A 26,136-nucleotide genomic window follows, 5' to 3' on the forward strand; every position below is an offset into this window, starting at 1 on the left:
ACTCCTAACAACGTATGTTCACACCGCGTGTACTGATTCACGCAGAAGATTCCAAGAAAGCAGAGTTGAAAAATCAATCATTAAAATAAATGCTTTGCTGTCTAATGAGGGTTAAGTGCACGTGTCAAGAATTCTTAATATTTTCCTGTAGTTTGTTTACAAATTTCACCGGAAATCGAATACTATTTCAAAATGTTCACATTTAATAAATTTTTTTGATCTAGTGTATGAATCTTCTGTTGTACACATGCAATGATTGAATAAATCGAACATGCATGAGATAAGAATAAGGTTTTCTTCACTTCCATATTCCTTTGCATATTACAATATCGTGTAAGAGCTTTTACAAATAAGATGAGTTGATAATAAGCATCCTCTTTAACAAGAAGGCCACACACACAATAGCACTTCGATTGTAAGATTATAATTAGCTAATCTTTTACAGAAAAAAAGAACACTTGAGATAAAAAGAAAGTTAATTTATTTTTGGATGGCACCGAGTAGAACTGAGACTGATATTGTATTAATTTTTTAATGAAACATGTAGAAGATAGGATATAAAAGCAAAGGAAATATAATTTACGTTTAATTTAAGAAGATAATTTATATAAATTACGAACATAATTTCATGTAACATTCATTCTGTTTGGTGCAACTAGTCCTTTCAAATAAGTGTATTAATGATATTCAAATTTCATAATTTCGATTTTTCTGCTTCTTATCTTCGTCCTTTAATTAGGTTGGGCTGATACAGGTTTTGAATCATTATAAGACAGAGTATTAAGCCATTTTCGTTTTTTCTGTTTTACAGTATTAATTAAAGTATGTTTGTATATATTTAAATATATGAGAGACATGTGTAATATCTTTAATTTATTATTATTTGTTAAACCAAATATTAATGTAATGTAATGCGCTACATATCTGCAGATATATTATGAAGGAAATTCACAAATTTTTTTCATTCAGTACCTCAAATCTACAAAAACGTGTGTGTAGAGCCTTTATAAAGTTTCAAATCTAAATAATGCATATTATCTTTTCAGTATTGAGAACTGGATGATGTACTGAAATTAAGGTGGGAATTACGTTATATTTTTTTCATATAGAAAAATCATATCAAACGTTCGCTGTGCCATTCTAATTATACTTTACTTTTAAGAACAATATGTGATTTATTTCATGTGAGAAAAGCTATTACGTGTTTTATTATAAACGTACTTCGATAGTAGAAGGTAAATATATTGTTCTTAGAGTTCAGCTATATTATCTGCGAGATTTTTCGTTTTTTTTCCTTATACTAATGATTTGTTGTAATTATTGATCAATTACATAATTGTCTAGGTACTTAAAGCTGGTTACTTCGATGTTAATGATGAAATATTAAATTAACACGTTGAATGCCACGGGGGTCACCGGTAACCGGAGCGACAAGATTAGTAGAAATACATAATTTAAACAAATGTCAATAGTTATAAATTTTTCATTATTACCATTGTTAGTACAATGGTATGACGAAATTAATGAAGCATAAAACATATAAAAATAGTTTTATTTATACATGAAATATAAACCTATATATTACGATGCGATGCATATTGCGATGTGTCGTGTTGAAATACTCTAAACAAAGTAAGGGTGAATCAGCACAGTCTTCACAATATTTTACGACTTATAAAAAATTAAATAGAATACATGAAGTGCAAAAATTTTTGTAGCATATAAAAGTATAATAAACGCTCCTACCTGATTGTTAAACGCTCTCGACAAGAATAAAGATGTGGAACAATTATTTAACAACGCGAAGAAATAATATGAGATAATTGATAATCGCAAAAAAAAGTGATTCGCGTGAAGTCGCACTTTAGTGCCATGGGGGTCGCCGGTGACCTCTGTGAGATAAATTCATTAAACATAATTATACATCATAACTTATCTCTTGTAAGTAATATTTCAAAGTAATATGTATCGCATAATACAAAATTCATCATCTTTAATTTAAGAAGATAATTTTTGTAAATTACGAACATAATTTTATATAACATTCATTCTGTTTGGTGCAACTAGGTGCCACGGGCAATCTCTGTAAAAATAGAATGGCATTCAACATGTTAAAATTGTACATAGTATCGTAAGTAAACGCCTGTTTTTTGAAATTGTCATGTATTTCATGTAAAACAATCATATAAACAGAATTTTAATCTATTTTCATAGTCATGATTTGTCTAATTGCATTTTTGTTTATTTTTGTTGAAATATACAAAAAAAAAAATGCTATTTTCATTACGCTTTGCCAAAAATATTTGGTAAATAATATCAACGAAATGTTATTTAAAAAAAACAATTACATCGCTTTAATTACATTAAAATATATGTATAACCTTGATTGCAGTGCCTAATTTGAAATATTACTTCAATATCCTAATATTTTTTTGTAAAATAAATTCTTATTATCAAATTAATAAGTTTTCATCAATTCCAAGATTATTACATCAGCCTAGTATCGTATTGCGATGTAGCATGACTTCAATATTGATGTGACACGTATGAATAGTGAATTGTTTTTGTGCGACAATTTTTATTATTTGAATTTTTAGGATAATTTAATATCAAATCGATCAAATTGCTTAGAAGATTAAAATCGACTTAAATTGATTAATGTGTTCAATTGATTGTAAAATTCATCCAAATAAAAAATATTCTAAACATAACCAACGTATGCTCTATATACAAACACGCACGTACACATACGTAACTTCTTAAATATTGAGATTTCTGGAAAATGATAAAATTAGTATATTGTGTATAAATGTTGGTTATATGTATAGCGAATTTACTAGAAAATATATTCTGAAAAACAATGAATCATTAGTTTTCTTTGTTTAACAGTTTTCCTATGCGCCCTCTAGCTGTATAATATTATCATCAACATGTGACAGCTCATAGAAACATATGTATTTACATATAAATAAAAATTTCGGTTGGTGGAGACGTATCATTTCAAAACTAATAATGTGCCATAAATGATTTTATAAACGGTATCAATTTAATAAAATTTATTTCACAAAGAATAGCCTTTGTCTCAGAAACCAACCAAACGTAGCGACGTCAGAGATTCGATGACGATAAAAATATAAACCAATAGGCATCTTTCTAGGAATCTTCTGACATGCTTGCGCATGATCAGTAAGACTTATTATTCCTGATATAAAAGGAACGTTCTCTGTGGTTTCGACTCAGTTCAGTATAGGACGTTGGGTGTTTTCAGAGGCAGAACGTGAGACTCCTTAAATTTTATTGAAATTTTTGCTGCAACGAGCTACTACAAAGAAGGTAAAACTTTCGTTTGTTTATTATATACATTATGAATTTGTTGTATTTTAATTTTCGATAATTGTAGATTTTCTTATTTTTTCCGATTTTTACTTCCTTTTTGCCCTAAATTATTTTATTCTTACTGCTGAATATATTTCCTGTAACAAGACGACCAGTGCTGAACAAATTTTGCAATCGATTGGTTATACGCTATGTGAAATCTACGAATTTAATGGGTTCAGTATGACAGACATGCATTTCAGAGAACGTATTATTACAGTTTCAGCAGTGAAAGAGTTAATTATCAGTATTTAAATTCTCCAATGCACTGTTTAGAGAAAATAATAAAATAATAATGCAACATAATTTAATGTAACAGTAGTGATCTTGAAGACGTCAACCACAAATGCAAAGTTTAAGATCTATTTTTAACAAAATTTCGAAGGATGTATTTTCTATATATTTAAAATACATATATTAATATAATCGAAGAATCTTTAATAATTAATTGTTGAGAAAACTCTAGAATTTTCCATATCATTCGTTACGTTTCTGCTGCGTAGTAACAGAAAACAAAATGGCGATTATTGATTCTCCAGTATGACGCCATTACCTCTGTGTCACTTAGCATTATTCAGATTGAAGCCTTTCATACGATTATTCTAAAAAAGTGCACAAATAAAAGCCGTTCACTTTAAGCTACAGCGAATTATACCTCGAGAATAACTATATTTGTGGAATAATATGGAAAATTTTTAATTTATATAATTCTTTTTAATATAATTGTGCACAAAATACTACCATTTTTATTCTCTTAAAATGAAAGACAAAGATTATTTTGTTTCAAAACGATACGTGAAGTGATTTATGATACTAGGAATATATCTGATGAAAGCTGTCTGAAGTATCAGATATGATAGACAGTTATGTAAAAAGTAATATAAAAATGGTACTAAATGCAGAAAACAAAAAGCTTATAATATGCTAGTAGACTACATAAATAATGTTTCAAAGAGAACATTTCTTTTCGTTAATATGAATACATGTTAGTATCCACTAATTGAGTACAAAATTTATTTTATTTTGTAACAGATAATCATGCAGATCTTCGTCAAGACACTGACAGGAAAAACTATCACCCTTGAAGTTGAAGCTTCCGATACAATTGAGAACGTGAAAGCAAAGATTCAAGATAAAGAAGGTATTCCTCCAGACCAACAGAGGTTGATCTTTGCTGGTAAACAATTGGAAGATGGGCGCACACTTTCTGATTACAATATACAAAAGGAATCAACCCTGCATCTTGTACTTCGTCTGAGAGGAGGAATGCAAATTTTCGTCAAGACTCTTACAGGAAAAACGATAACTCTAGAAGTTGAGGCTTCAGACACTATCGAAAATGTCAAGGCCAAGATTCAGGATAAAGAAGGAATTCCGCCAGATCAACAGAGATTGATTTTTGCGGGTAAACAACTGGAAGATGGACGCACACTATCAGATTACAACATTCAGAAGGAATCAACTCTCCACCTTGTTCTTCGTCTTCGTGGTGGTATGCAAATTTTCGTCAAGACCCTTACAGGAAAAACGATAACTCTAGAAGTTGAGGCTTCAGACACTATCGAAAATGTCAAGGCTAAGATTCAGGATAAAGAAGGTATTCCACCCGATCAACAGAGATTGATCTTCGCTGGTAAACAATTGGAAGACGGACGCACGCTGTCCGACTATAATATTCAAAAGGAATCGACTCTTCATCTTGTTCTTCGTCTCAGAGGAGGAATGCAAATTTTTGTAAAAACCCTTACAGGAAAAACGATAACTCTGGAAGTTGAGGCTTCAGACACTATTGAAAATGTCAAGGCCAAGATTCAGGATAAAGAAGGTATTCCGCCAGATCAACAGAGATTGATCTTCGCTGGTAAACAATTGGAAGACGGACGCACGCTATCAGACTATAATATTCAGAAAGAATCGACTCTTCACCTTGTTCTTCGCCTTCGTGGTGGTATGCAAATTTTCGTCAAGACCCTTACAGGAAAAACTATCACACTTGAAGTTGAAGCTTCCGATACAATAGAAAATGTAAAAGCAAAAATTCAAGATAAAGAAGGAATTCCTCCAGACCAACAAAGATTGATCTTTGCTGGAAAGCAACTTGAAGATGGACGCACACTCTCTGATTACAATATACAAAAGGAATCAACCCTGCATCTTGTACTTCGACTGAGAGGAGGAATGCAAATTTTTGTAAAAACCCTTACTGGGAAAACTATCACCTTAGAAGTTGAAGCTTCCGATACTATTGAGAACGTGAAAGCAAAAATTCAAGACAAGGAAGGAATTCCGCCAGATCAGCAGAGATTGATTTTTGCGGGTAAACAACTGGAAGATGGACGCACACTATCAGATTACAATATTCAGAAGGAATCAACTCTTCACCTTGTTCTTCGTCTCAGAGGAGGAATGCAAATTTTTGTAAAAACCCTTACTGGGAAAACGATAACTCTAGAAGTTGAGGCTTCAGACACTATCGAAAATGTCAAGGCCAAGATTCAGGATAAAGAAGGTATTCCACCCGATCAACAGAGATTGATCTTTGCTGGTAAACAATTGGAGGACGGACGCACACTGTCCGACTATAATATTCAGAAAGAATCGACTCTTCACCTTGTTCTTCGCCTTCGTGGTGGTATGCAAATTTTCGTCAAGACCCTTACAGGAAAAACTATCACACTTGAAGTTGAAGCTTCCGATACAATAGAAAATGTAAAAGCAAAAATTCAAGATAAAGAAGGAATTCCTCCAGACCAACAAAGATTGATCTTTGCTGGAAAGCAACTTGAAGATGGACGCACACTCTCTGATTACAATATACAAAAGGAATCAACCCTGCATCTTGTACTTCGTTTGAGAGGAGGAATGCAAATTTTTGTAAAAACCCTTACTGGGAAAACTATCACCTTAGAAGTTGAAGCTTCCGATACTATTGAGAACGTGAAAGCAAAAATTCAAGACAAGGAAGGAATTCCGCCAGATCAGCAGAGATTGATTTTTGCGGGTAAACAACTGGAAGATGGACGCACACTATCAGATTACAATATTCAGAAGGAATCAACTCTTCACCTTGTTCTTCGTCTCAGAGGAGGAATGCAAATTTTTGTAAAAACCCTTACTGGGAAAACGATAACTTTAGAAGTTGAGGCTTCAGACACTATCGAAAATGTCAAGGCCAAGATTCAGGATAAAGAAGGTATTCCACCCGATCAACAGAGATTGATCTTCGCTGGTAAACAATTGGAGGACGGACGCACGCTGTCTGACTATAATATTCAAAAGGAGTCAACTCTTCATCTTGTTCTTCGCCTTCGTGGTGGCCGATGATTTAATATATTGATCGCACCTTAATTTAAAAAATTATATTAAGTAAATAGAAACTAATTTTTTTACTTTTAGCCATCATAGCTATTGATTGAGTGATATATAATCTTATTAAGTATTTACTTGAAATAAATGGATTATAAATAGCTTTTTTCTCATTTATATTATTCCTTCCTAAGGATAATAAATTTACAGCATAGATTCATTTAATTTAAATTAAAAATTATTCATGTTATGATATTCTCGTTTAAAATTTATTGTATATAATCTGTGTTGTATATAATAATCTTGCTTAAGACTTAATTTAGTTTTATAATTGAAAATTTGATGTATTGGTGCAAGTATAAAAGTGAAATGATAAGGTATTTGGATGTCAGTGATTTCTGATCGTTTCGTTCAGATGTCGCGTCAGTAGGATTTTGAAGTGAATATTAGTTATAATGTAATTGTTATGTATTTGTATTCAAAAAGGGTAGGTACGCCCATGGACTAAAGCTTGAATAAATAAGAAAGAATAATCTTCCCTAAGGATTTATTTCCCAGTGAACTATAAGCTATTATCTACAATACGAATTAAATACATTGGAATATTACATTTTTTTTTATATAGATTTTATATTATATTCTTTAATTTGCATTACAGTATCGTACAATATAACGTATTACACTAATTTTTAAAATAAATTACGATATTGTTTATCTAACAAAGAAATCTTGTAGTAGAATACGTAATAGTAATACAAAACTAGCTCTCTACAAGAAATATTTTCTCGTTGTACTTTGACTTTAAATCGATTAGAGCCATACGAAAATTTATAATGATTATACATCATATTCGTTCTAATCTAAACAATATATATAGTTGTTCAATGTATTTGTTTTTTTCGAGCGTATTAATTTGCAACGTTAATTGTGATAATACTAATGAGAATAAGCATATTATTTGTACGTCTCTTATTTTATATAAATTGGAAGAAATTGAACGAGGCGATGCGTAATGGTCAGTGACACTGGCGACGGACGGTCAGCCTACAATTATTTATACTTCAGCTGGTCAGATGCACGTGGGCGGCAATTCGATTAAAATTTTCACGCGTTGACGAAACATGAACGAATTTTCGAGTGTTCCAGCTCCGCCCAGCAGTTTAATACCATCGTCGAAATTACGAAAATTACCGTTCATTTCTGTTGTACTTGAAATCTTCATACACAGAAATACACTATGGTACTTTAAGACTGTACGGTATATGTCTGTTATTATCATGTTGTTTCAAGAGCTTTACAGTAGCTCTGTTTCAACGAATCTTCCCTTTCAGAAAGTTGGAATATTTTCTGACGTTTAAAGCGACTTAAATTCTGTAATTTAAGTTTTACCATTTTAACTTACTGAAATGTATCTATACAATAAATAAATAAATTAATTATGATTATTAACAATAAATAAATAATGCAACTGTAATCTAAATACTGTAATAATTACATGTATTATTTATTTTTAAATTATTTTCTATACATTTTTATTTTTAATTAGGTGACACAAAATTGGAGTGGACTTTAGACACCTTTTTTTTGTATAATCATCATATTTTGAACAAAGTTTTTTAAGTATATTATTACAATGTTATTACTTATTAGTAAATTCAGAAAATTATATTTATATAGTCGTCGTTATTGTTTTTATGTAATTCAAAGATCATGTATGTTTTTCAATTAATAAAGCTATAATTCCTTTTACCTTGTATAAGTGGCATGAAAAACTTGTATCTTTTATTTTTTTTTCTGCGTTATCTATATTAAATATAATATAGTACATTTTTGTTATTCATTATATACATAAGATATATGTAATGTATAATGTGTATGTAAATAAATATGTATATATATATTTATAAACACGTATATATATATATATACATTACAGATACATATATCTTATTATTTTTATTGTCAAACTGAAACGTGAAGATGATGATTAGTATACAGTATACAGGTAACATACAGGTGCGGTACAATGTTCAATTAAAACTTAACCGTAACTCAATTTCGGATAAGCGGCAAAACGAAATGAATTTTTCGTACTCTCCTGGCACTAATTATCATTCGAAACACCGCCTTTCACCGCTTAATCGTGTTAAGTCGTTTCTCAGCTCTCCGTTCTAATTAATTTTCCTCGTTTCGAGTCCAACCACGGGAATAACGCTTTCGGTGGGTCTAAGTAACTATAATTTTCGTTACAAAAGATGCGTTTTCTCTTTCTGGCCATGACGTATATACATTGCAGGATAACCATCGAAGAAATTATAGACAAAATTTTCAAGTTTATTAACGTGTTAATTCCTTATTCTTTCTTATCCTCTTCTATCGTTTTCTTCGCTTTGTGGTTGTTTCAAAAATTTTCTGCTAATATTACTGCATTTCCTGATACGTAGCCGTAAGTGTGGAGAAAAAAATGCCTCGCGGTTTCAGCATAATTTATATCGCGATAAAACGTGCAATTAACTTTCGCGTGGTCGGATTAAAATTTTGATTAAATCGTATCGTCCGCGTAATTAACGCGAATGTAACTCGCATTTTGCTAGCAAACACGATTAGATAAGTTCATCTGTAAATACGAATCATTTTGCTTGGTAAATCAAAATGAAAATTAGTTTTAGCGAAAATGTTAATTAGCAATTTAGCTAAATATTTAATTTATGATACATTTAAATCAAATATATCTGAGAGAGAGAGAGAGAGAGAGAAATTGGAGTCTGAACTGGACTCTGGATTATTTCCAAAAATAACTCTAATCTTTCTAACTTGTAATGTAAAAACAACTTTTAATCTTTCTAATATTACTCTAATGCACATTATCTGTAATTTACTTAAATTAAACGAGCCTCTCAAAAGGCAAATTGCTCAACGCTACTTTTTATCAATTCCTTCTTCTCATTAAATGCACATTTAATGTGCAATTATAAAAGAACAAATTATCAACTTACATAATTTCATTCATCGCAAGATGATGACAATGAACAAAGTACAGTGGCTCACAAAAGTATACCAACACTCCTAGAAACTTTTCATGTATATATTATAGAAAACATTAAAAAATTTCATTAGCATTGTAAGTAGACACGATTATATTAGTCAAATTTGAAACGGAACTGAAAACATATAAGGTATTCGCTGAAAGCATACATTTCGTAAAGATCGTCAACGTGTTTCAACAGTCGATCATTCGCTATATTAATAAGCCACAATTTGCAATGGGATCACCTTCAGCACTAATGATATGTGTAAGACAACTGAATATTAATTTTTCTTATGTTTATGTTTGCAATAAACGTCTTGTAACTTCCATGTACATTCTCGAACTGATTCCAACTTTTGCTCTTACAATCACGATAGTTGTATCTCATTTTCGAAATATTAAAAAGTTTCTTTTAATGCACATAGCACCAATATATTCATAGAAATTATGTAGCAAGTGTTCGAACACTTTTTCGAGCCGCTGTAAATTCGAGAAACAGTGTCTGTAACAATAACATTTATTTGTACTTTCCTATTTATGCAGTTGTTCAATGTGGCTTCTCAAATAACATTCTTATTTATTTGAATATACTTAAAATTTATTTGAACAACTGATTTATTTCAATTTACATAGAAGCTTATCGTTTCGTTGCTAGTAGGTCTGCTGTCTCGGAAGAAAGAAAGGACAAGGAAGAGAAGGAGAGAGGGTCTTCCGAAAGATCCGTGATAATCCTGCGATGGTCCCCCCGCGTGAGGACACGGGGAGCACGGCGTGTCTCACGGCGAAGCGTGTATCGCGTGTGTTGCCTAATGGTGGAAGGAAACGTTATCCAGAGGCGGGCAATGGACGGACATTACTGTACGGCGTACCCTGGTAGGGCTGAGAGAAGTCAGCCTCCGGGATATGGACTCGTACTCAGTCTTCGAACTGGTCTCGTACCGCGCTCTATGCAGCGTGTCACACAGCCCCGCGAACAGCGGCAGCTTAGTTAACAACACCGTGTGCCGCTCCGCATCGTCGACTCCGTCGTCTCTGTCGCTTGCTAAATCTTCCTCCTCGTCTACCGGCTACCTTCACCAGTGTGTCGTGCACGACTCTCCTCCGCGACATTTATTCGCCGACCTAGCTCTAACGTATTGCTTGGAATTCGCGTGGAATTCCTATCGGATTCGCGTGGAATTCCTATCGGATTCGCGTGGAATTCCTATTGGATTCGCGTGCAATTCCTATTGGACTCGCGTAAAATTATCATTGGATAATCGTTAAACTCTTGTGCACTTTTCAATAAATTCTCATTCAATTCTCGGAGTTTTCCCTTTCGGAACTCTCGCAAATTCCTGTTGAATTCGCGTGGAACTCTGTTAAAATCCCGATTGAATTCGCGTGGAACTATCGCGAAATCCCCATTTAACTCTCGTTCAATCCTTCAAACTTTCACAACTCTTGCGAATCCATTGAATCTTCGTTGAACTCTCGTGAAATTTCTATCGAATCTTGTTTAATTCTCGAAACTCTCGAAACTCTAGTGAAATTCTTGTCAAATTCCTACAAAACTTTCGTGAAACTTTTGTCAAGTTCTCGTGAAACTTTCGTAGATCTTTCGCAAATTTCTCAGCCTTTTCATGGGACACAATCTTCCAATCCGGCCGAAAGAAATTATTATTTGAAACGAGGTCGATAGAAAGGGGGAAGTTTGGGTTTGTCTGTGATTCGGTGAAGAACAACGACTGAAGCAAAGACTGTGCGATATCGACAAGTGGATTTACCAGAAACGAGTCTATGACACGGAGGATGACACAGAAGTAGCGACGACCTAGTAGCGGATGCAGAATAGAGAAGCGAGATTTTCGCGACAGCACGATGGACCTTCTTCTGTTGATCGGATTGCTTTCCCTGATATCAGGTAAGAAATTTGTATATCTCTACCGGAAAGTTTCGTTCGCTGACTGGTTCACGTCGGATTATGAATATCGATCGAAGGCATAATACTTGGCAAAGCAACGATGCGATGTAACAGAATGGGATATCGAAATGTGTAGAAGGAAACAAATATTTAAACTTAAATTTTAAACAGTACGAAAGATAAAGCTGTTCTGGAAATATATACCGGTACACCTCGGATTTCGTAGAATATTCCTTGTCCCGTAGTGAATAATTTATTCACATGTGTGCGACCTATTCAAGACATTCTATTATAAATCTTTGAAAAAATCTGTTGATTGTACTTTTTAAATATTAGAATCACTTCCAATGTGTACTTTGAAATATATTATCGTATATGTATGAATAATTATAGTTAACAGCAGTTAAAAACATTGGATTGTTTTATTGGAACGATAACAATTCAATAAAATAATTCAATAAAATAATATAAAACGAAAAATGTTGTATATTTATTATTTCTTTATAAAACGAAAGAAACACGTTCCTCGCTGTAGAACATCCTCTTAAAATTGTTATCTCCTTAAACTTGCTTTCTATTATTTATTTAAAATATTTAAGTTATTTAAAATTCTCGACTTCCGAATTTCTTAACGAATTATTAACTTTCGTTTCACTGTGAGAAATAAAAATCGGACGCAATAGTCGCTCTTTATTTACACTAATCTGTCGATGAATTTAATTGTTTAATTGTTACCAATCCTGGCTGATTAACCTTGGAAGCATTCAAACATTTATCGCTCGTACCGTCGAGAAGCATCGATAATATCCCGATACATTATTCGGATCGGGTTTTGCTCGATCGAAACGAATGATGCGGAATTTTTCGCTTTGCAAAACTCCGGAACACGCTGTTTTCGATGAAATACCGTGGCCTGAATTATCGAGGTGCGATAATTTCATCAGTGCTAATAATCAAAACATCATTCAGTTGTATAGTATTCGTGCCAATTTGCTATTACCTTAAGAAATGATTATTTACTTAAATAAATAAAAGAAGAGAGTAATAAAGTACATATCTTTATATCATAGAAATTGCCATAGAAAATCAATCTTAAACAAACTTTCGCGAATAATAACAGAAAGACACGATATAGATGTCGTAAATACAAATAACGCAGATTATAAATCGTCGTCAAATAATAGAACGTTAATTTCGGATTGAGAAATTGTCGATAGAAAACATGTCGCCTTGCAAGAAAACGATTTTAGGCTGCAATGTGCCGAACCTTAGCTGGCACATTCTACTTCATTCGTTGCATTGCACCGTACAATGCATCGTCCTGTCATCACTTAATTCGTATGTATTACCGATACACCATATAAAATGCTGATTCGGTAATTGGACACACGTACATTTGAAATACAGTAATTGGAAATGTGACTTAACGTATTCTTTCCTTGTAAGTCTCCATCTGTAGCAACAATGTCGGTTTGCATTTCTCATCTATCGACTTTTTAGCCGCTTCCTTTCTCGTAAATCGAACGTATCCGATTACAGGGAATTTGCACCTATCCAACGAAGACACAGAGGCATCGCCGGTGAATATTTCACAAAACGGCGCAAACGCATCGGGCCTCTAGCAATTTTGGGAATTTTCGTTGTGCACGCCTGAAATATTTGCCGGCTCGTATTTTCGTGCAAACGCATAATCGGAAAAGGATACGCGATATTTCCCCCTCGGCAGACACAGCTGCCACGAGCACAGCCAGCTTTTATTTTTCTGTCAACAACGTTCGTGCGAGCTTTATTACGCGACGAGGGAGAACACGCGACTGCCTCCAACTTCTCTATCGAGGTTTCCCTGTTTCCCTCGTTCCTATTCACGCCATCTTCTCTTGGTTCGCGGAAATTTCGTCGACACGGAATTCGTTCTGGTTTCACGGTGACTGTGCTTTCTTCTAAAACTGTTATCGTCTACGCTACGGAAAACGGAAAGAGAATGGCCTGTAGCGAACGATTTTCTGCGATGAGAAACCCTCGATATGCAAATTATTATCTATCGGGGAAATTGTGGGAAATTCGGTTCGATTTCCAGCGTCGTGGAATACATCTTACGTCCGATTTACGCTGGATGAACGAACGTAAATTAACAAGATCATGAATTATGCATCTATATCATCTGGCTTATAAGTACAGTATTCGAAATATTTAAGAAAATATGAAAAAGTAAATGAAAATACGGCTCAAGTAATCTGGATTTCAAAACTACTTTAATAACACAATATTCATATTATCGATAATAATACAATAATCTCATGGTACAATGAATACTTGTAAACTCCTTCTGTGAATATGTTACGTGTGTTACGCGGTACATTATAAAGTTTCACTAGCTTCATAATGAGACGCAACTAACTTGATTATATTGGTAAAGTTTGAAACAAATCTAAGAACATGTACGTAGAAATTACAAGATATCCCGTGCAAATATATATTTCACAGAGATCGCATTATTTAGATTATTTAAATAACTAACTATCCAAGCCTAAGAATTAAGTGGAACCATATTTAATACTTATTATACGCTTAAGATGGCTATGTATACTAATACTATATATCCTATACTAATTGTTTATTAAATACATATATATGTTTGCCACGAATATCTTGTAATTTTTTTATATTAGGTCGTCCAAAAAGTTTCTTTCGTTTTTATAAGGAAATAATGGATGCACAGCATTTTCCGTTTTATATTATTTTATCGAATTACGTATGATCGATTTTGTTCTATCGAAATAAAGATCACAACGTTCGACAGATTAAGTTTCATGTTTGTATTATATAAAGATGCATCGTTGTAAAAGACGTGTCTGTAAAAGAAAGGCACTTTTCGGACAACTTAATATACAGGGTGGTACAAGCGGAAAGGGGGCGATTCTACGCGAAAAAAGAAGTCGAAAATATAGAATAACAATTTTTCGTTTGAGGCTTTGTTTTCGAGAAAATCGACTTTGAATTTTCGCTCGGTACGCGCGCACTTCATCGCGTCTCGTTATAACGGATCTCACTGTAGATTTTTAAAAAAATTAAAAAAAAAATTTTTATTCTATATTTTCGACTTCTTTTATAAAAACCACCCTGTATAAAAGTTGTCTATGGTAAGTATTCAAACAATTTCGTGAGCCATAGTAAAAGACTCGTTTCTTTTAAGTGCGGATACGGCTTGAAGCGTAGACTTAGAGTTAACGCGTCTGTAGCAAAAATTCATCGAACACTATGATCGTAGTGTCGTTCTGCGCGAAATTTCCATCGTTCCTAAAACAATTTTCCTATGCTTTTACCATCGTCGATTTAAAACGTAGAAAAGGCGGAGTTCCGCGGTATTGGAAACGTCGACTTGGTATCTCTACTTGCCAACTTCATTACCAGGTTGTGGTGGCGCGGCTTTGCGCTTTCTCATGCCAACTTCTCCGTTTGATAGCCGAATTGCGTTCAACAACGTGGCCAACTTTCTTCCTCTTTCACGCTTCTGTGCAATACCATTGCGGTGAATCACTTTGTCGAGTTTACTGATCGTCGATAACACCTGCAAGACAATCGCATAAATTTATATTATTACGTTAATGATTAAGAATTAGTAGATTAAAAAGGAAGTATCGGGCGAGGCAACAAACATAGTGTACTATAAATTTTATCATACGTAACACAACTGTCGATATTTATTTCCTATAGGAAAAATTGAAACTGCATATGTTTTATATTTAATCGTATTACTATTATAGTTATTTTCTAAATTGATCGTTATTTTCTTCTTCGTTATTTCTTTGTTATTTTGTTGCAAGACAGATATCAGGTATTCTATTTAACCCATAATCGCTTAAAAGTGTCGTGAACGTAGATATTAGATAAAATCTATTAATTTTTATCGTACAAAAGATCGTCTCAGTACGAAAGCGATAAATGAGCTGGAACATAGAAATAATATTTTTTAAAGCATTTAGGGAATTCAAATCGCCACGTATCCATTTCTCTGTCTATCATTTTTTCAATCTTTTCGAAAAGTAGATCATAGTATCGTTTCTGACTAAGCTACGATCTGTTATTGTCTCGTTTCCGGTCTCACCGATGTTACGAGCTTCGAGGCAGCACAACGAGAGACCTGTCTCTCCACACTTGCGCAAGAAGCATCCCTTCTTCTCGTCATTTCGTAAAATTCCTTCTTTTTCATTCGCGTTTCCGTGAAGTCCTAGTTTCGACGCCGACTACGAAACGTGCGGTACTTCCTCGAATCGAGTGTTATTACGTCGGAAGCGTGTTTGCTTTTTACTTTTCTTCTTCGAAGGATTAATGAGAGCGCATTTCGTTTTTCATACAGTGGCTTCATAGAAACTTTTTACTCAACATATTATGACCGATACATGAAACATTTTTCAATGTCATTAGCATTCTAACGAATACATTGCGAATATCCATGCAAATTCGTATCTCGACGAAGACGATTAAAAGAATGGAACTTAAACAGACACTTATTTCATCCATTAAATATCAGGCAATCGAGAAAGTTCTTGACGTTTTAATCAACAGAGATAAGCCTAAAAAGGGCAAGAACTTTCTCGGTTACCCGATATTATATCGAATAATATTCAAATCGATATTATTTATGGAAGAAATACCTTGTATTTACCGTAACCATGTAGGTACAGGAAAATCGTGCTCGTTAATACACATTTCTGCCATATAACGTCGCATCAGTCATCTGCTATATTATGGTAATATGTATATAGTAAGCTCCGGGGCTTGGCTTAGGCAGTTCTGCTGTAGATCGACATCAAATTGCAAGTAATACGTTGTAACATGAACGATATGAGAGCCGTTCTTGGAGCTATTTTTACGGCCTTAAAATTATTCTCGACACAATATTATTAAAACTTTACCTTCATACTTACGAAAACCTCCTCACGAGTCCTATTTAATCTGTTATACGAGATAGATTACTTTAGTTCCTCTAACAAGACATTTATCGTGTTTAGACAGGATGAATCTAATAATCGAGCCAGATTACAACTCCGTTTCTACTGCAGATAGAAAAAAAATACGGAGGGAAATTTTGCATCCTTTGTCAAGTTCTACGTATCGTGTGGTGCGATTGTTTTCAAAAGTGCATCGGCGCAGTTGCAAAGTCCACTTTATTTTTCAAACAAAACCCTACGACTTTTTTTGCATTAATCGATCCCCGTGCCATCATTTCGTTCCATTGCGTCGTTTCAGATCCGATAAACTTGTCCAAAAAATTTCCTTTCCCGTTATTCGAACAAACATTTCGTTCAACTTTTCTCCAGAACAACTACGCTACGCATTTTTGTGCGTTCATAGGAAATTTGAAAATGCCGATATTGTAAGCTTATAGTATGCGAAAATATATAAAACGTCCATAGTATAGTACCTTTTACGATATTTAGTAGATAAAACACTCTTCCACCTACGTACTGTGTTTTCTAAATTATATTCATAAAAATACGAATTTGCATAAACATCTTCGCTGTAAGGGCAAGTTGCCACGAGTGTTGGAACATTTTCGCGTGCCTGTGTACGTTGCCGAAATCACTATGTGAATTGCGTACGCGACAGGAAGAAATTCGGAGGAATTTATCCAGATCTGGTGGACATCCTCGGACTGACCGTGTCAGCAGGGCGAGGCTGCCATCCTTTCGGCTTGTCTGGCGTATCTATGTACATTGTTTTTACCGCGACATGGTAGCAGCTGCGAGCCAGAAGCCGCAGGCCGGCAGAATCTTCGCGGCGAGATATCACGATGTCCCCTTTGCACTCGTTTCGCCGGCGCTCTCCTCCGCTCGCCAGCTTTCTTTTGTGTTTTCTCGCCGTTCTCTAGTGGTTCGACCCGGGCTAAATATAGAGGCGTCGCAAGGGTCTGTCCCGCTGACGGGTCAGAAGTAACTTGTTGCTATTAGCGGACGAGGGTCGAAAGCGCAGGAGGAGCTCGCCAGAGGCAACCTTAAGTTATCCAAACGTCACGAAATAAGAGGCACCAATGGACGAAGAAAGAGGGGGTGCACACCGGTCATGCGACGCAACTGCTGTCACTTCGTTAAATCATCCTTCGAATTAATAGAGTCATTTTTAACGACGCTCGTCCAGCGAGCAACAAATAACACGGCGTGGCTACTGTTTCTTCTTTATCATCTTTCTCAGTTCTGGTTCTTCTTTTCAAGGAATCTTTCTCGGCTGACGAATTTGTAGTAAGTTGATGGTGGGAGGAAGACAACAACGTAGACCTTGATACATATAGTACATACGTTAATCATCTGTTAGAGTTTCAGGAATCTGGAATGTTCGATTTAGAAAATGATTATACATACATAAATGAAATATATATAAATTTTTCTACCAGGATTTAATTTTGCCTAAAATTTTCTCCAATTAGAGACTTTGTCATTTATACCACTTGTTCTTTGATAATTATCTAAAGACGAACGCGTATATCATGGATAAAATATACCACGTATAATTGTATTGAAAGGAATAGACACGTTAATATTAATTACAGAATAAGTAGTGAAACGTAGGGAAATTTGAAGGACATTTTATTAGCTATTATTCTATAATTCATATTAACACGTTTTCAGTATCAAGTAAGAAATGAAAACGAATTATTAATTACTTTGTCATTTAATCTTCAATACTTACGTAGCACTGCGTATCCTCGCACTCGATCATTTTCCTTATTTTCCCGAACGCTAAAGATCTCTGCTTACGATCGAAAGGAATTAAAGCGGTCCTCGATCCTGGAATTTTTTTCTTTCTCCGTCCAGAGGCCAGCGGATAAATCGTTGAATAGAAGAGAGACGCGTTATGCGGCTTCCAGCCCGTCAAGCCTCAACGATGATTCGAAATATCGTTTCTCTTTCACCGTTCCTTTCCTTCTCTTTTTACGATCAGACGTAACGTCTTCGTGGTACATTTCTCCCTCCATGGTCGCCGTCAATCGGACTCCATTTTATGGATTCCCTTTTACTATTCGATTCCGTCCCAACGTTTCGCCCGCTTCGCCGTCTGTTTTACCGTTTTCAACACGTTCAAAGATTTCCCGTCGATCGAACCTTCTTATTCCACGGTTTCTTTCCTTCTTTTACTTATCCCTTGTCACGAATCGAGGTGTGAAAAGAAAAGAAAAGGAAGAGAAAAGAAGGAAAAAAGAGGAGAATAAGGCTGAGAAACGGTTTCCTTTGAGCCGTCGCGAATCTCTCTACTTCAATTTTCTTTCTTTTTCTTCTCTCTTTTTCTTTCTGTACAGACACGCATCCGTGGGTGCGCAAGTGGTTCGCGAACCTTTGCGAGCTTCTTGAGTGGTTGACAGAGACGCGTGCTATGCCCTCGCATAAACGTTCGTTAAAGCAGAATTCACATACATTTATAACATAACGTCGCCATGTAACCTTCCTGGACGAACGAAAAGAACGAGACATGGATGAGATTCTGCAATTATATCGCGAATATGTTTTGGCACGGAGGATGTTGGTAATCATCTTTGATTAGCAGACTGTGAATCTCTGTTCATTTATGGGAAATTTGGAGATGAAAGAAGAACCTATCATCTCCGTTCAATGCTTAGCAACGACGAATTTTATTTAACTTTTCTATCGTATTCGCAAAAACCGTAATTGTACAATAATTATCATTGCCTATCTCTTTCACAAATCTAATCGCTAATTTATTCACGCGTTCTGAAAATTATACAACAAAATTAAATAAATAAAACCAGTAAAGCTCGGTAGAAGAGAGTTATATTAATTTTTATAATTATTCAAAATAATTAACGATTGCGTCATACGTATCTGGACATACTACAATAGAAAAGCTAATATGTATCAAAGTTCGATAGAGTTGAATAAAGTGATTGAGAGAGATAACAAAGGGAATGTTGCGTTAAGGCAACGTTGATTTTTAATGGGTTAAAAATCTTTTTGCTTGTTAAGACAAGAGCGAGACGGAGATATGAAAGCTCGGGAACTGTAGCAGAGACAAGTTCCTTTGTTCGACCTTTCTTTCTCACTTTTCTTGTCACCTCAGTTTGGGCGGTAGGAACCGGCCCTTTTTCTGACGAGCACCTTTATTTACGGCATCGTAGCCGCAGAGAAATGGTAACAGGGTGCACCATAGAGGGGGTACAGCCACTGCAGGGACGCGAAGCAACTTAATGACACCAATAACACGACTAATTTATGCTGCTGGTAAAAGTGTTAAGCTCGAGCCGTATCGTTAGGCGCGACGGCGATTATATTTTGATCATCGTTTCGTGGCAGTATGTTAAGCATCGGTAATATCAGACGCGTACAGCCGGTTGTAGGAACTTGCTTAATTTAATCCTTATGTCTATAATTAGAAGTTAGTCGGACACGTAGACGCTTAATGGAGCCGGGCAAAGGTAATGTGCACGCGTTATTAAACAGTTTACTATTTAAGTTTTGCTGATCTTTTTCCATAAAGTTGTTTAATGGGACAGGCGAACAGGAAACTTTTCATTTTCTTTTATTCTTTTAGATATTAATAATACGTAGTTTAGAATCGAAAAAATACAAGAAAGACGAAGGTGCAAAAATGTGATGGCATTTGAATAAAATGTGCGAATACGTACGACGGAGAGTTTAAAGAAAGTTGAGAAGAAACAACAGTTTGTAAATAAATGTCAAATTTCAGTGATCTCTCTTATTAAGGAGGGGGGGGGGAGGGTAAGGTTAATTCGTACAAAAATAAGGCATGTTTTTGTGAATTATTTGTGACGATACAGTTAAAATCTCTTTATTAAAACCAATAGTACATTAAAGTATGACATTCGAAGAATATTGTATAAAATTTTCACGGAGAAATATTAAAAAATACGGCAATGGCAGCAATTATTCGGACGTGTCTCGGAAAAAAGTAGAATTGCTCATAACTTGGTGCTGGATCATCTGAAATAAAAAAATCAAAGTTCATTCGTTAGGTAACAGTTTTCCCCAGGTAACGCTGGGAGAGTTTTTCGAAATTCCAATTTTTCACTTTTTTGGAACACTTTGAAGGGAAACTTAGCCGCAAATTTTCGCAAAATCAGCTAATTTATCTCTTCAAAGTCTGACAAAAAAGTGAAGAATTGAAATTTCGAAAAACCCTCCCAGCATTACCTGGGGAAAACTGTTACCTAACGAATGAAATTTGATTTTTTTATTTCAGATAATCCAGCACCAAGTTATCAGGGGCACCGCAATTCTACCTTTTTTCCGAGACACGTCCGAATAATTGCTGCCATTGCCGTATTTTTTAATATTTCTCCGTGAAAATTTTATACAATATTCTTCGAATGTCATACTTTAATGTAATATTGGTTTTAATAAGGAGATTTTAACTGTGTCGTCACAAATAATTCACAAAAACATGCCTTATTTTGTACGAATTAACCTTACCCCCCCCCCCCCTTAATGGCGGTTAATAGCAGTTTAGCTTTAGATTCATCCTTTAATCAAACAGTCCAATAATCACGAAATCAAAAATCGATAGAAACAAATCCATTTGAAGTGGGTCGATTTTTATTCTTCCGAACAAGAATGTAATATATCTTCAACAACAGTGAAAAGTCAAGTTAAGATATAAGGCGTCCATAAATAAGGAAGTTATGATATCATAGATATTAAAAATTCAAATGATAAATTGGCTCGTTCTTCCGAGTTAACAGATTCAAAATGTACGAAAGCTAAATATAAATAAGGGACATACGTTATTACAATACGAATTGTTCGGAAGCAATTAAGAGCCGCGCCGTTCAAATGTAAAAGTTCAAATGTAACATTTCACTCTCCTCTCCATTATCAAGCTTTTATACAAATAGTTATTACTTTCGCGATATTTCAAGAATCAATTATTTTAAATTGGATGTACGGTATATCAATTAACTTTTCTCTACAAATAACGCAGTTAGTTAGTAAACATGCATTTTCATTCGTGTATGAAATTAACAATTTTACTCCAGTCCGCAGCTTATCATTGCTGTATTAACTGTAAATTGCACGGTTCGGTAGCTCGTACAAATATAATCAATTATCATCAACGAAAGATTTCAGTATCAACGTACCAGCAACTTTATCGCTGGTTCCATGCCTGGTAGATCTCACATCTGGCAATACTTTGCACGCGCACTGTATGTGTACGATATAGATACACAATATACCATAGATCCTGCCTCTATAAAACGCTGTATTATGAGAATCCATGCGACTTTACACAATGTTCCATCGTTATTTTCTTTTTCGACAATTTACTCTCTTTCTATCTCCAGCTTCTGTTTGTTCTTTTCCATCGTTAATTGATGTTGGTACAAGATTTTAATTAATACATACAGCGGCTCGTATTGATATTTGAACATCATGGTGGTCGAGAGATTATCGCTCTTTGCATTACGCGTACAAACGAATAATCCAAATGTTTCAGTCAAATTCAAGGTTTATATAAAGAAAGATACCGCAAGTTGTTCGATCGAAGTATTTGTCGTTGCGTTCTGTAGCTTTGACGGACAAAGTAGAACTTTTTGTGAAATTGCTGCGAGCAAGCCAGCTTATTCACTAGACATTACTCCTTTGGATTACTACCAGTTCAGATCGATACGACATGGTTTATCCGATATGCGTTTCCAATTAACGAATCAGGTACGAAAATGACTTGATGACTGGTTCCTGTCCGAAGACACAGCATTTTTCCGTGGCGGAATTCATCACTCGATGGACGGTTTAAAATTATAGAAAGCAACGACGAATGTTTTGATTGAACAACTTGTTGTACCTTTTTTTAAGTAAACTTTGAATCTCACTCACAAAAAGTTTATTCTTTAAGATTATTCATTTGTACAACCAATTGGTCGTTTTTTAGTATACTATATTAAAATACTTATTCTAGTTAGTAGAAATATAAATTTTGTTTATTTAATGCACATAGTTTTTCAAGTGTCGAGCAGACAACGAACAAGTTATATTTTTATGTTAATCTTCGCCCTGATACGAGGAGCATAAAGAATGACGCCTATATCGTCAGTTTGGCGTTACTTTTGTAAAATGCAGCCACAAAATAGTTCAGGCATGAAATTTATTGTACTATAGAATTAAAAAGAAAAGGAATTGTCAAATAAAATTGACGCCCAGTAGCTATATTAGATAATTTTCAAATCTTGAGTTTTAAATCTCACATCGTCTTACGTCTTTAAAGGTAATAATTCATATTTGGAACTTCTTACATGTATTATATCCATTTTAGCTTTGACATATTACAAAATAGTATCTTCAATATACAGGGTGGTTGGTAACTGGTGGTACAAGCGGAAAGGGGGTGATTCTACGCGAAAAAAGAAGTCGAAAATATAGAATAAAAATTTTTCGTTTGAGGCTTTGTTTTCGAGAAAATCGACTTTAAATTTTCGCTCGGTACGCCTGCGGTACGTTATAACGGATCTCACTGTAGATCGTTGTCTCGATGGAAAAATTAAAAAAAAAAAATTTTTATTCTATATTTTCGACTTCTTTTTTCGCGTAGAATCACCCCCTTTCCGCTTGTACCACCAGTTACCAACCACCCTGTATTTTCCATAAAGCGTTGGATATTTATCAAACTTTCGAAATTTTCAAGACTTCTAGTACTTTTAATAGCTTTTAAGACTTCCAGTATTTATAGGAATCGAAAAAGTTCAAGATCTACTAAGACTTTCGATATTTTCAGATATCGAACCATCAGTGACTAGAATTTTTTACGCTATTGAAAATCATGGAAATTTCGATCCAAACGTCCTCCTTAATTCGTATTCCTCGTGATTTCCAATAATCACAGAAACGTACAAATGCTGAGATTTATTAAGACTTTTGATATTTTGAAATGTCGGAATTTTTCAAATTTGTCGCAATATCGAAGAACATTGAAATTCGGATTCAAACGACCCACCACTGTTCGTATCTTCGTGCAAACAACTCTCTACCGGTGGACGTCGGATGATCGCGTCGAAACAGCACAGCATCGTATTGAATTTTGCGCGAGCAATTCGTCAAAAGTAATCTCGCGGTTTTTTAGTGGTTCTTTTCCGCCGAAAAGAGTAGACGAAACTGCAGACGGAAATACCAGATGCACGTACCGATAAACCGGAGTAGTCTACGAAAGCCACGGGTCACGGCCCACGGAAACGACATTCCTGTGCGGCGTGCGACGCTTTACAACTTTATTGCCGGCTGATTATCGACTGCGTGGTCGCACGATCTGTCGGATTCACTCTGATTTCACTTTTATTCTCACGTCAAAGCACGCACGCTCGTAGTAGCTGACGAGCAGAATAAAGTGTCTCCGTGGAGATGCACGTGATCTATAAGGGGAGACGAGTATTTTAGATGGCTCCTGGTGCCTGGTGTATGTAAGTACGCGCGCCGACGAGGGAGACTCTCTGTGAAAGTTTGTTTGTATCTTGGATTGAGTTATAGAGGGGAAGATGGTTGTTTGTGTTTTGGAAGATGATGCGTATATAGAGTATGAAGGATTCTTAGCTTTTTTCTTGGCTTTGTTTTAATACAGGGTGACTTATAAATACATGCCCATATTTCAAGTCTGGCGAGTCTAATGGCATTAAAATAAGTAAACGTGTTATACGGTAATTTAACATTTTAATTTCACTAATAATATTCGTAATACTTACTCTTAACGTTTGATTTTTATTACGAAACTTGCCATTGTGACGTGCAAAGATATTTATTATCTGATATTGGTGGAGAAAGTGCTCCATGTTTGGGATACCGGAGTATCTATTTGTTAATAATTTTGTCTAATTTGTAACAAATAACAGGGTCCAGTGGTTTGTTAACTAGTGACATGGAGAGAGAGAGAGAGAGAGAGAGAGAGAAGACGTTGGTTTGTAAAAGACTTTCAGCAAGTATGCAAGTATTCATTGTAATTATGGTTAAAATATGCCAAAACTTCAGAGTAAATTATTGAATCTACTCATTTGTCTATGAATTCCATGATTTCGTGATGATCTTGCAAATATTTCGAAAATACGAAATTTGACGTGGAATTTTAAGTTTTAACGCGATGCTGCTAATTCGAAATACCAAGGGAAAATCTACTAAGAAGGATGCTGCGTACCTCTTCTGCAATGTGAATTACAGCGAAGACAAAAGAGACGAGTGGCTGCAGTGTTTCGTGCGCGAAATATGGTTATACCGTGAATGTGTTGATTATGTGTATAAAGTTTAAGACCTAGAATCGATATTTACATGAGATGATCGTTCCTATACTGTAGTATACTGTCGTTTCTTTAATTTTATAAATTTATAAAAAGGGTAATTGGAATATATCTTATTTCATTTTTCAATTAGTTCGAAGCTTCACATACTTTTCTTTTTTCACGGTTACCGATAGTTTGAGATGTAAAAGTTTATTAGTTTCCCTATGATATTATGCAGTTTTATTTGTATCCTCCGCCATAATTATTATTCGTCTTAAACAAACTGGTATTCCAAATATGCTGCACTTCCTCTAGTTTGTAAATTCTTAAAAATACTTGAACTCAATTGAAAAAATCATCAATTGTCGAAGAGCGTTTTGGATTTTTCTTTTCGTAAAAAATGAAATATTTCGAATGCATTTACCAAATTTCAAATTGTAAAATAGGTAGAAAATAAAATTCGAAAGGCGAACATTGTACTTTAGAACAAACTCTACATAGGATATAGGTATAGGAGTAGGTATCATAATTCTCTTGGAACTAATAAAATATTCCATCGTTTATCAAGTATAAGATACTAGATTTCTTCTTCATTTCGTTATCTGATTGGTTGCCAAATTTGTTTGGCTACGGTGAGAGCACTGTGATATTCTCCAGTAGCGTAAAGTTTCAATTACTGGGTCACGTATAAAATTCCATGAATATTTAATGGAAATTCCGATCCATTGGGAAGTTAGTTTAAGCGGAACGATATTTGCGTATATACCGTGCGAGTGTACATTAGGCATTTTATACATACTTGCCATGCGGGTTAATATTTCGATACAACTGACGTTCATCGTTCTCGATGGATTGGAATAATTGCTCGACAAACATCGTGAAACGCTTTGAGGTACTTTATTTTTTCAAATTTATTCAGCTTTATAACACGTCATTAGATTTTTCAAAGTTTCGCATGTTGATTTTTCATGAAATTTGTTCCCTGCAAACTTTTCGACACAATTATATTTTCTTGAGAGTCGCTATTTTTAATTCTTTTACAAACACAAATAGCTGGTCATAGTGGCTAGCAATCAGAGGGTGAAAACAAGTTCAACTAGAAATAATTTTCTGATTTATTCGACAAAAATTTAAAACAACTACAGAAACATAATTCGAAATATTATTTTTCGTTCTATTACAAGTTGTATCCGTCACTGCGCTTATAATGATATAACAGTGATAAAATATCGAGTGCAAGGGTTAAAGCAAGTTCCGCTAAAAATAATTCTCCGATTTATTCGATTTATTTGCTGATTTATT

At 34.6% G+C, this 26,136-nt stretch overlaps 3 protein-coding genes across 3 annotated transcripts in view; all 3 read left to right on the forward strand.

Moving 5' to 3' along the window:
- The first annotated feature begins 3,217 nt into the window (after positions 1 to 3,217).
- On the forward strand, positions 3,218 to 6,842 carry LOC117241937 (ubiquitin). Its single transcript, XM_033508228.1, has 3 exons — positions 3,218 to 3,333; positions 4,408 to 4,629; positions 6,682 to 6,842. The coding sequence occupies exons 2-3, from the start codon at positions 4,414 to 4,416 to the stop codon at positions 6,697 to 6,699; spliced, it is 234 nt and encodes a 77-aa protein (XP_033364119.1). The 5' UTR covers positions 3,218 to 3,333; positions 4,408 to 4,413; the 3' UTR covers positions 6,700 to 6,842.
- On the forward strand, positions 4,636 to 6,842 carry LOC117241932 (polyubiquitin-A). The gene has a single exon (XM_033508221.1). It carries the CDS (start codon positions 4,642 to 4,644, stop codon positions 6,697 to 6,699), a length of 2,058 nt encoding a protein of 685 aa, XP_033364112.1. The 5' UTR covers positions 4,636 to 4,641; the 3' UTR covers positions 6,700 to 6,842.
- Positions 6,843 to 11,148: 4,306 nt separating this feature from the next.
- Positions 11,149 to 26,136, forward strand: part of LOC117241929 (fibrillin-1-like) — a 235,120-nt gene continuing 220,132 nt past the window's right edge. The window contains exon 1 of the mRNA XM_033508215.1: positions 11,149 to 11,612. The gene's annotated coding sequence lies outside the window, so the exon portion shown is untranslated. The remainder of the gene's footprint in view (positions 11,613 to 26,136) is intronic.

This window comes from Bombus vosnesenskii, unplaced genomic scaffold (genome assembly GCF_011952255.1).
Source record: "Bombus vosnesenskii isolate JDL3184/JDL3185 unplaced genomic scaffold, Bvos_JDL3184-5_v1.1 scf7180000016262, whole genome shotgun sequence".
NCBI lineage: Eukaryota > Metazoa > Arthropoda > Insecta > Hymenoptera > Apidae > Bombus > Bombus vosnesenskii.

Coding starts and splice junctions, on each gene's coding strand:
- LOC117241937 (XM_033508228.1), top strand. CDS start 4,414: ATGCAGATCTTCGTCAAGACACTGACAGGAAAAACTATCACCCTTGAA.
- LOC117241932 (XM_033508221.1), top strand. CDS start 4,642: ATGCAAATTTTCGTCAAGACTCTTACAGGAAAAACGATAACTCTAGAA.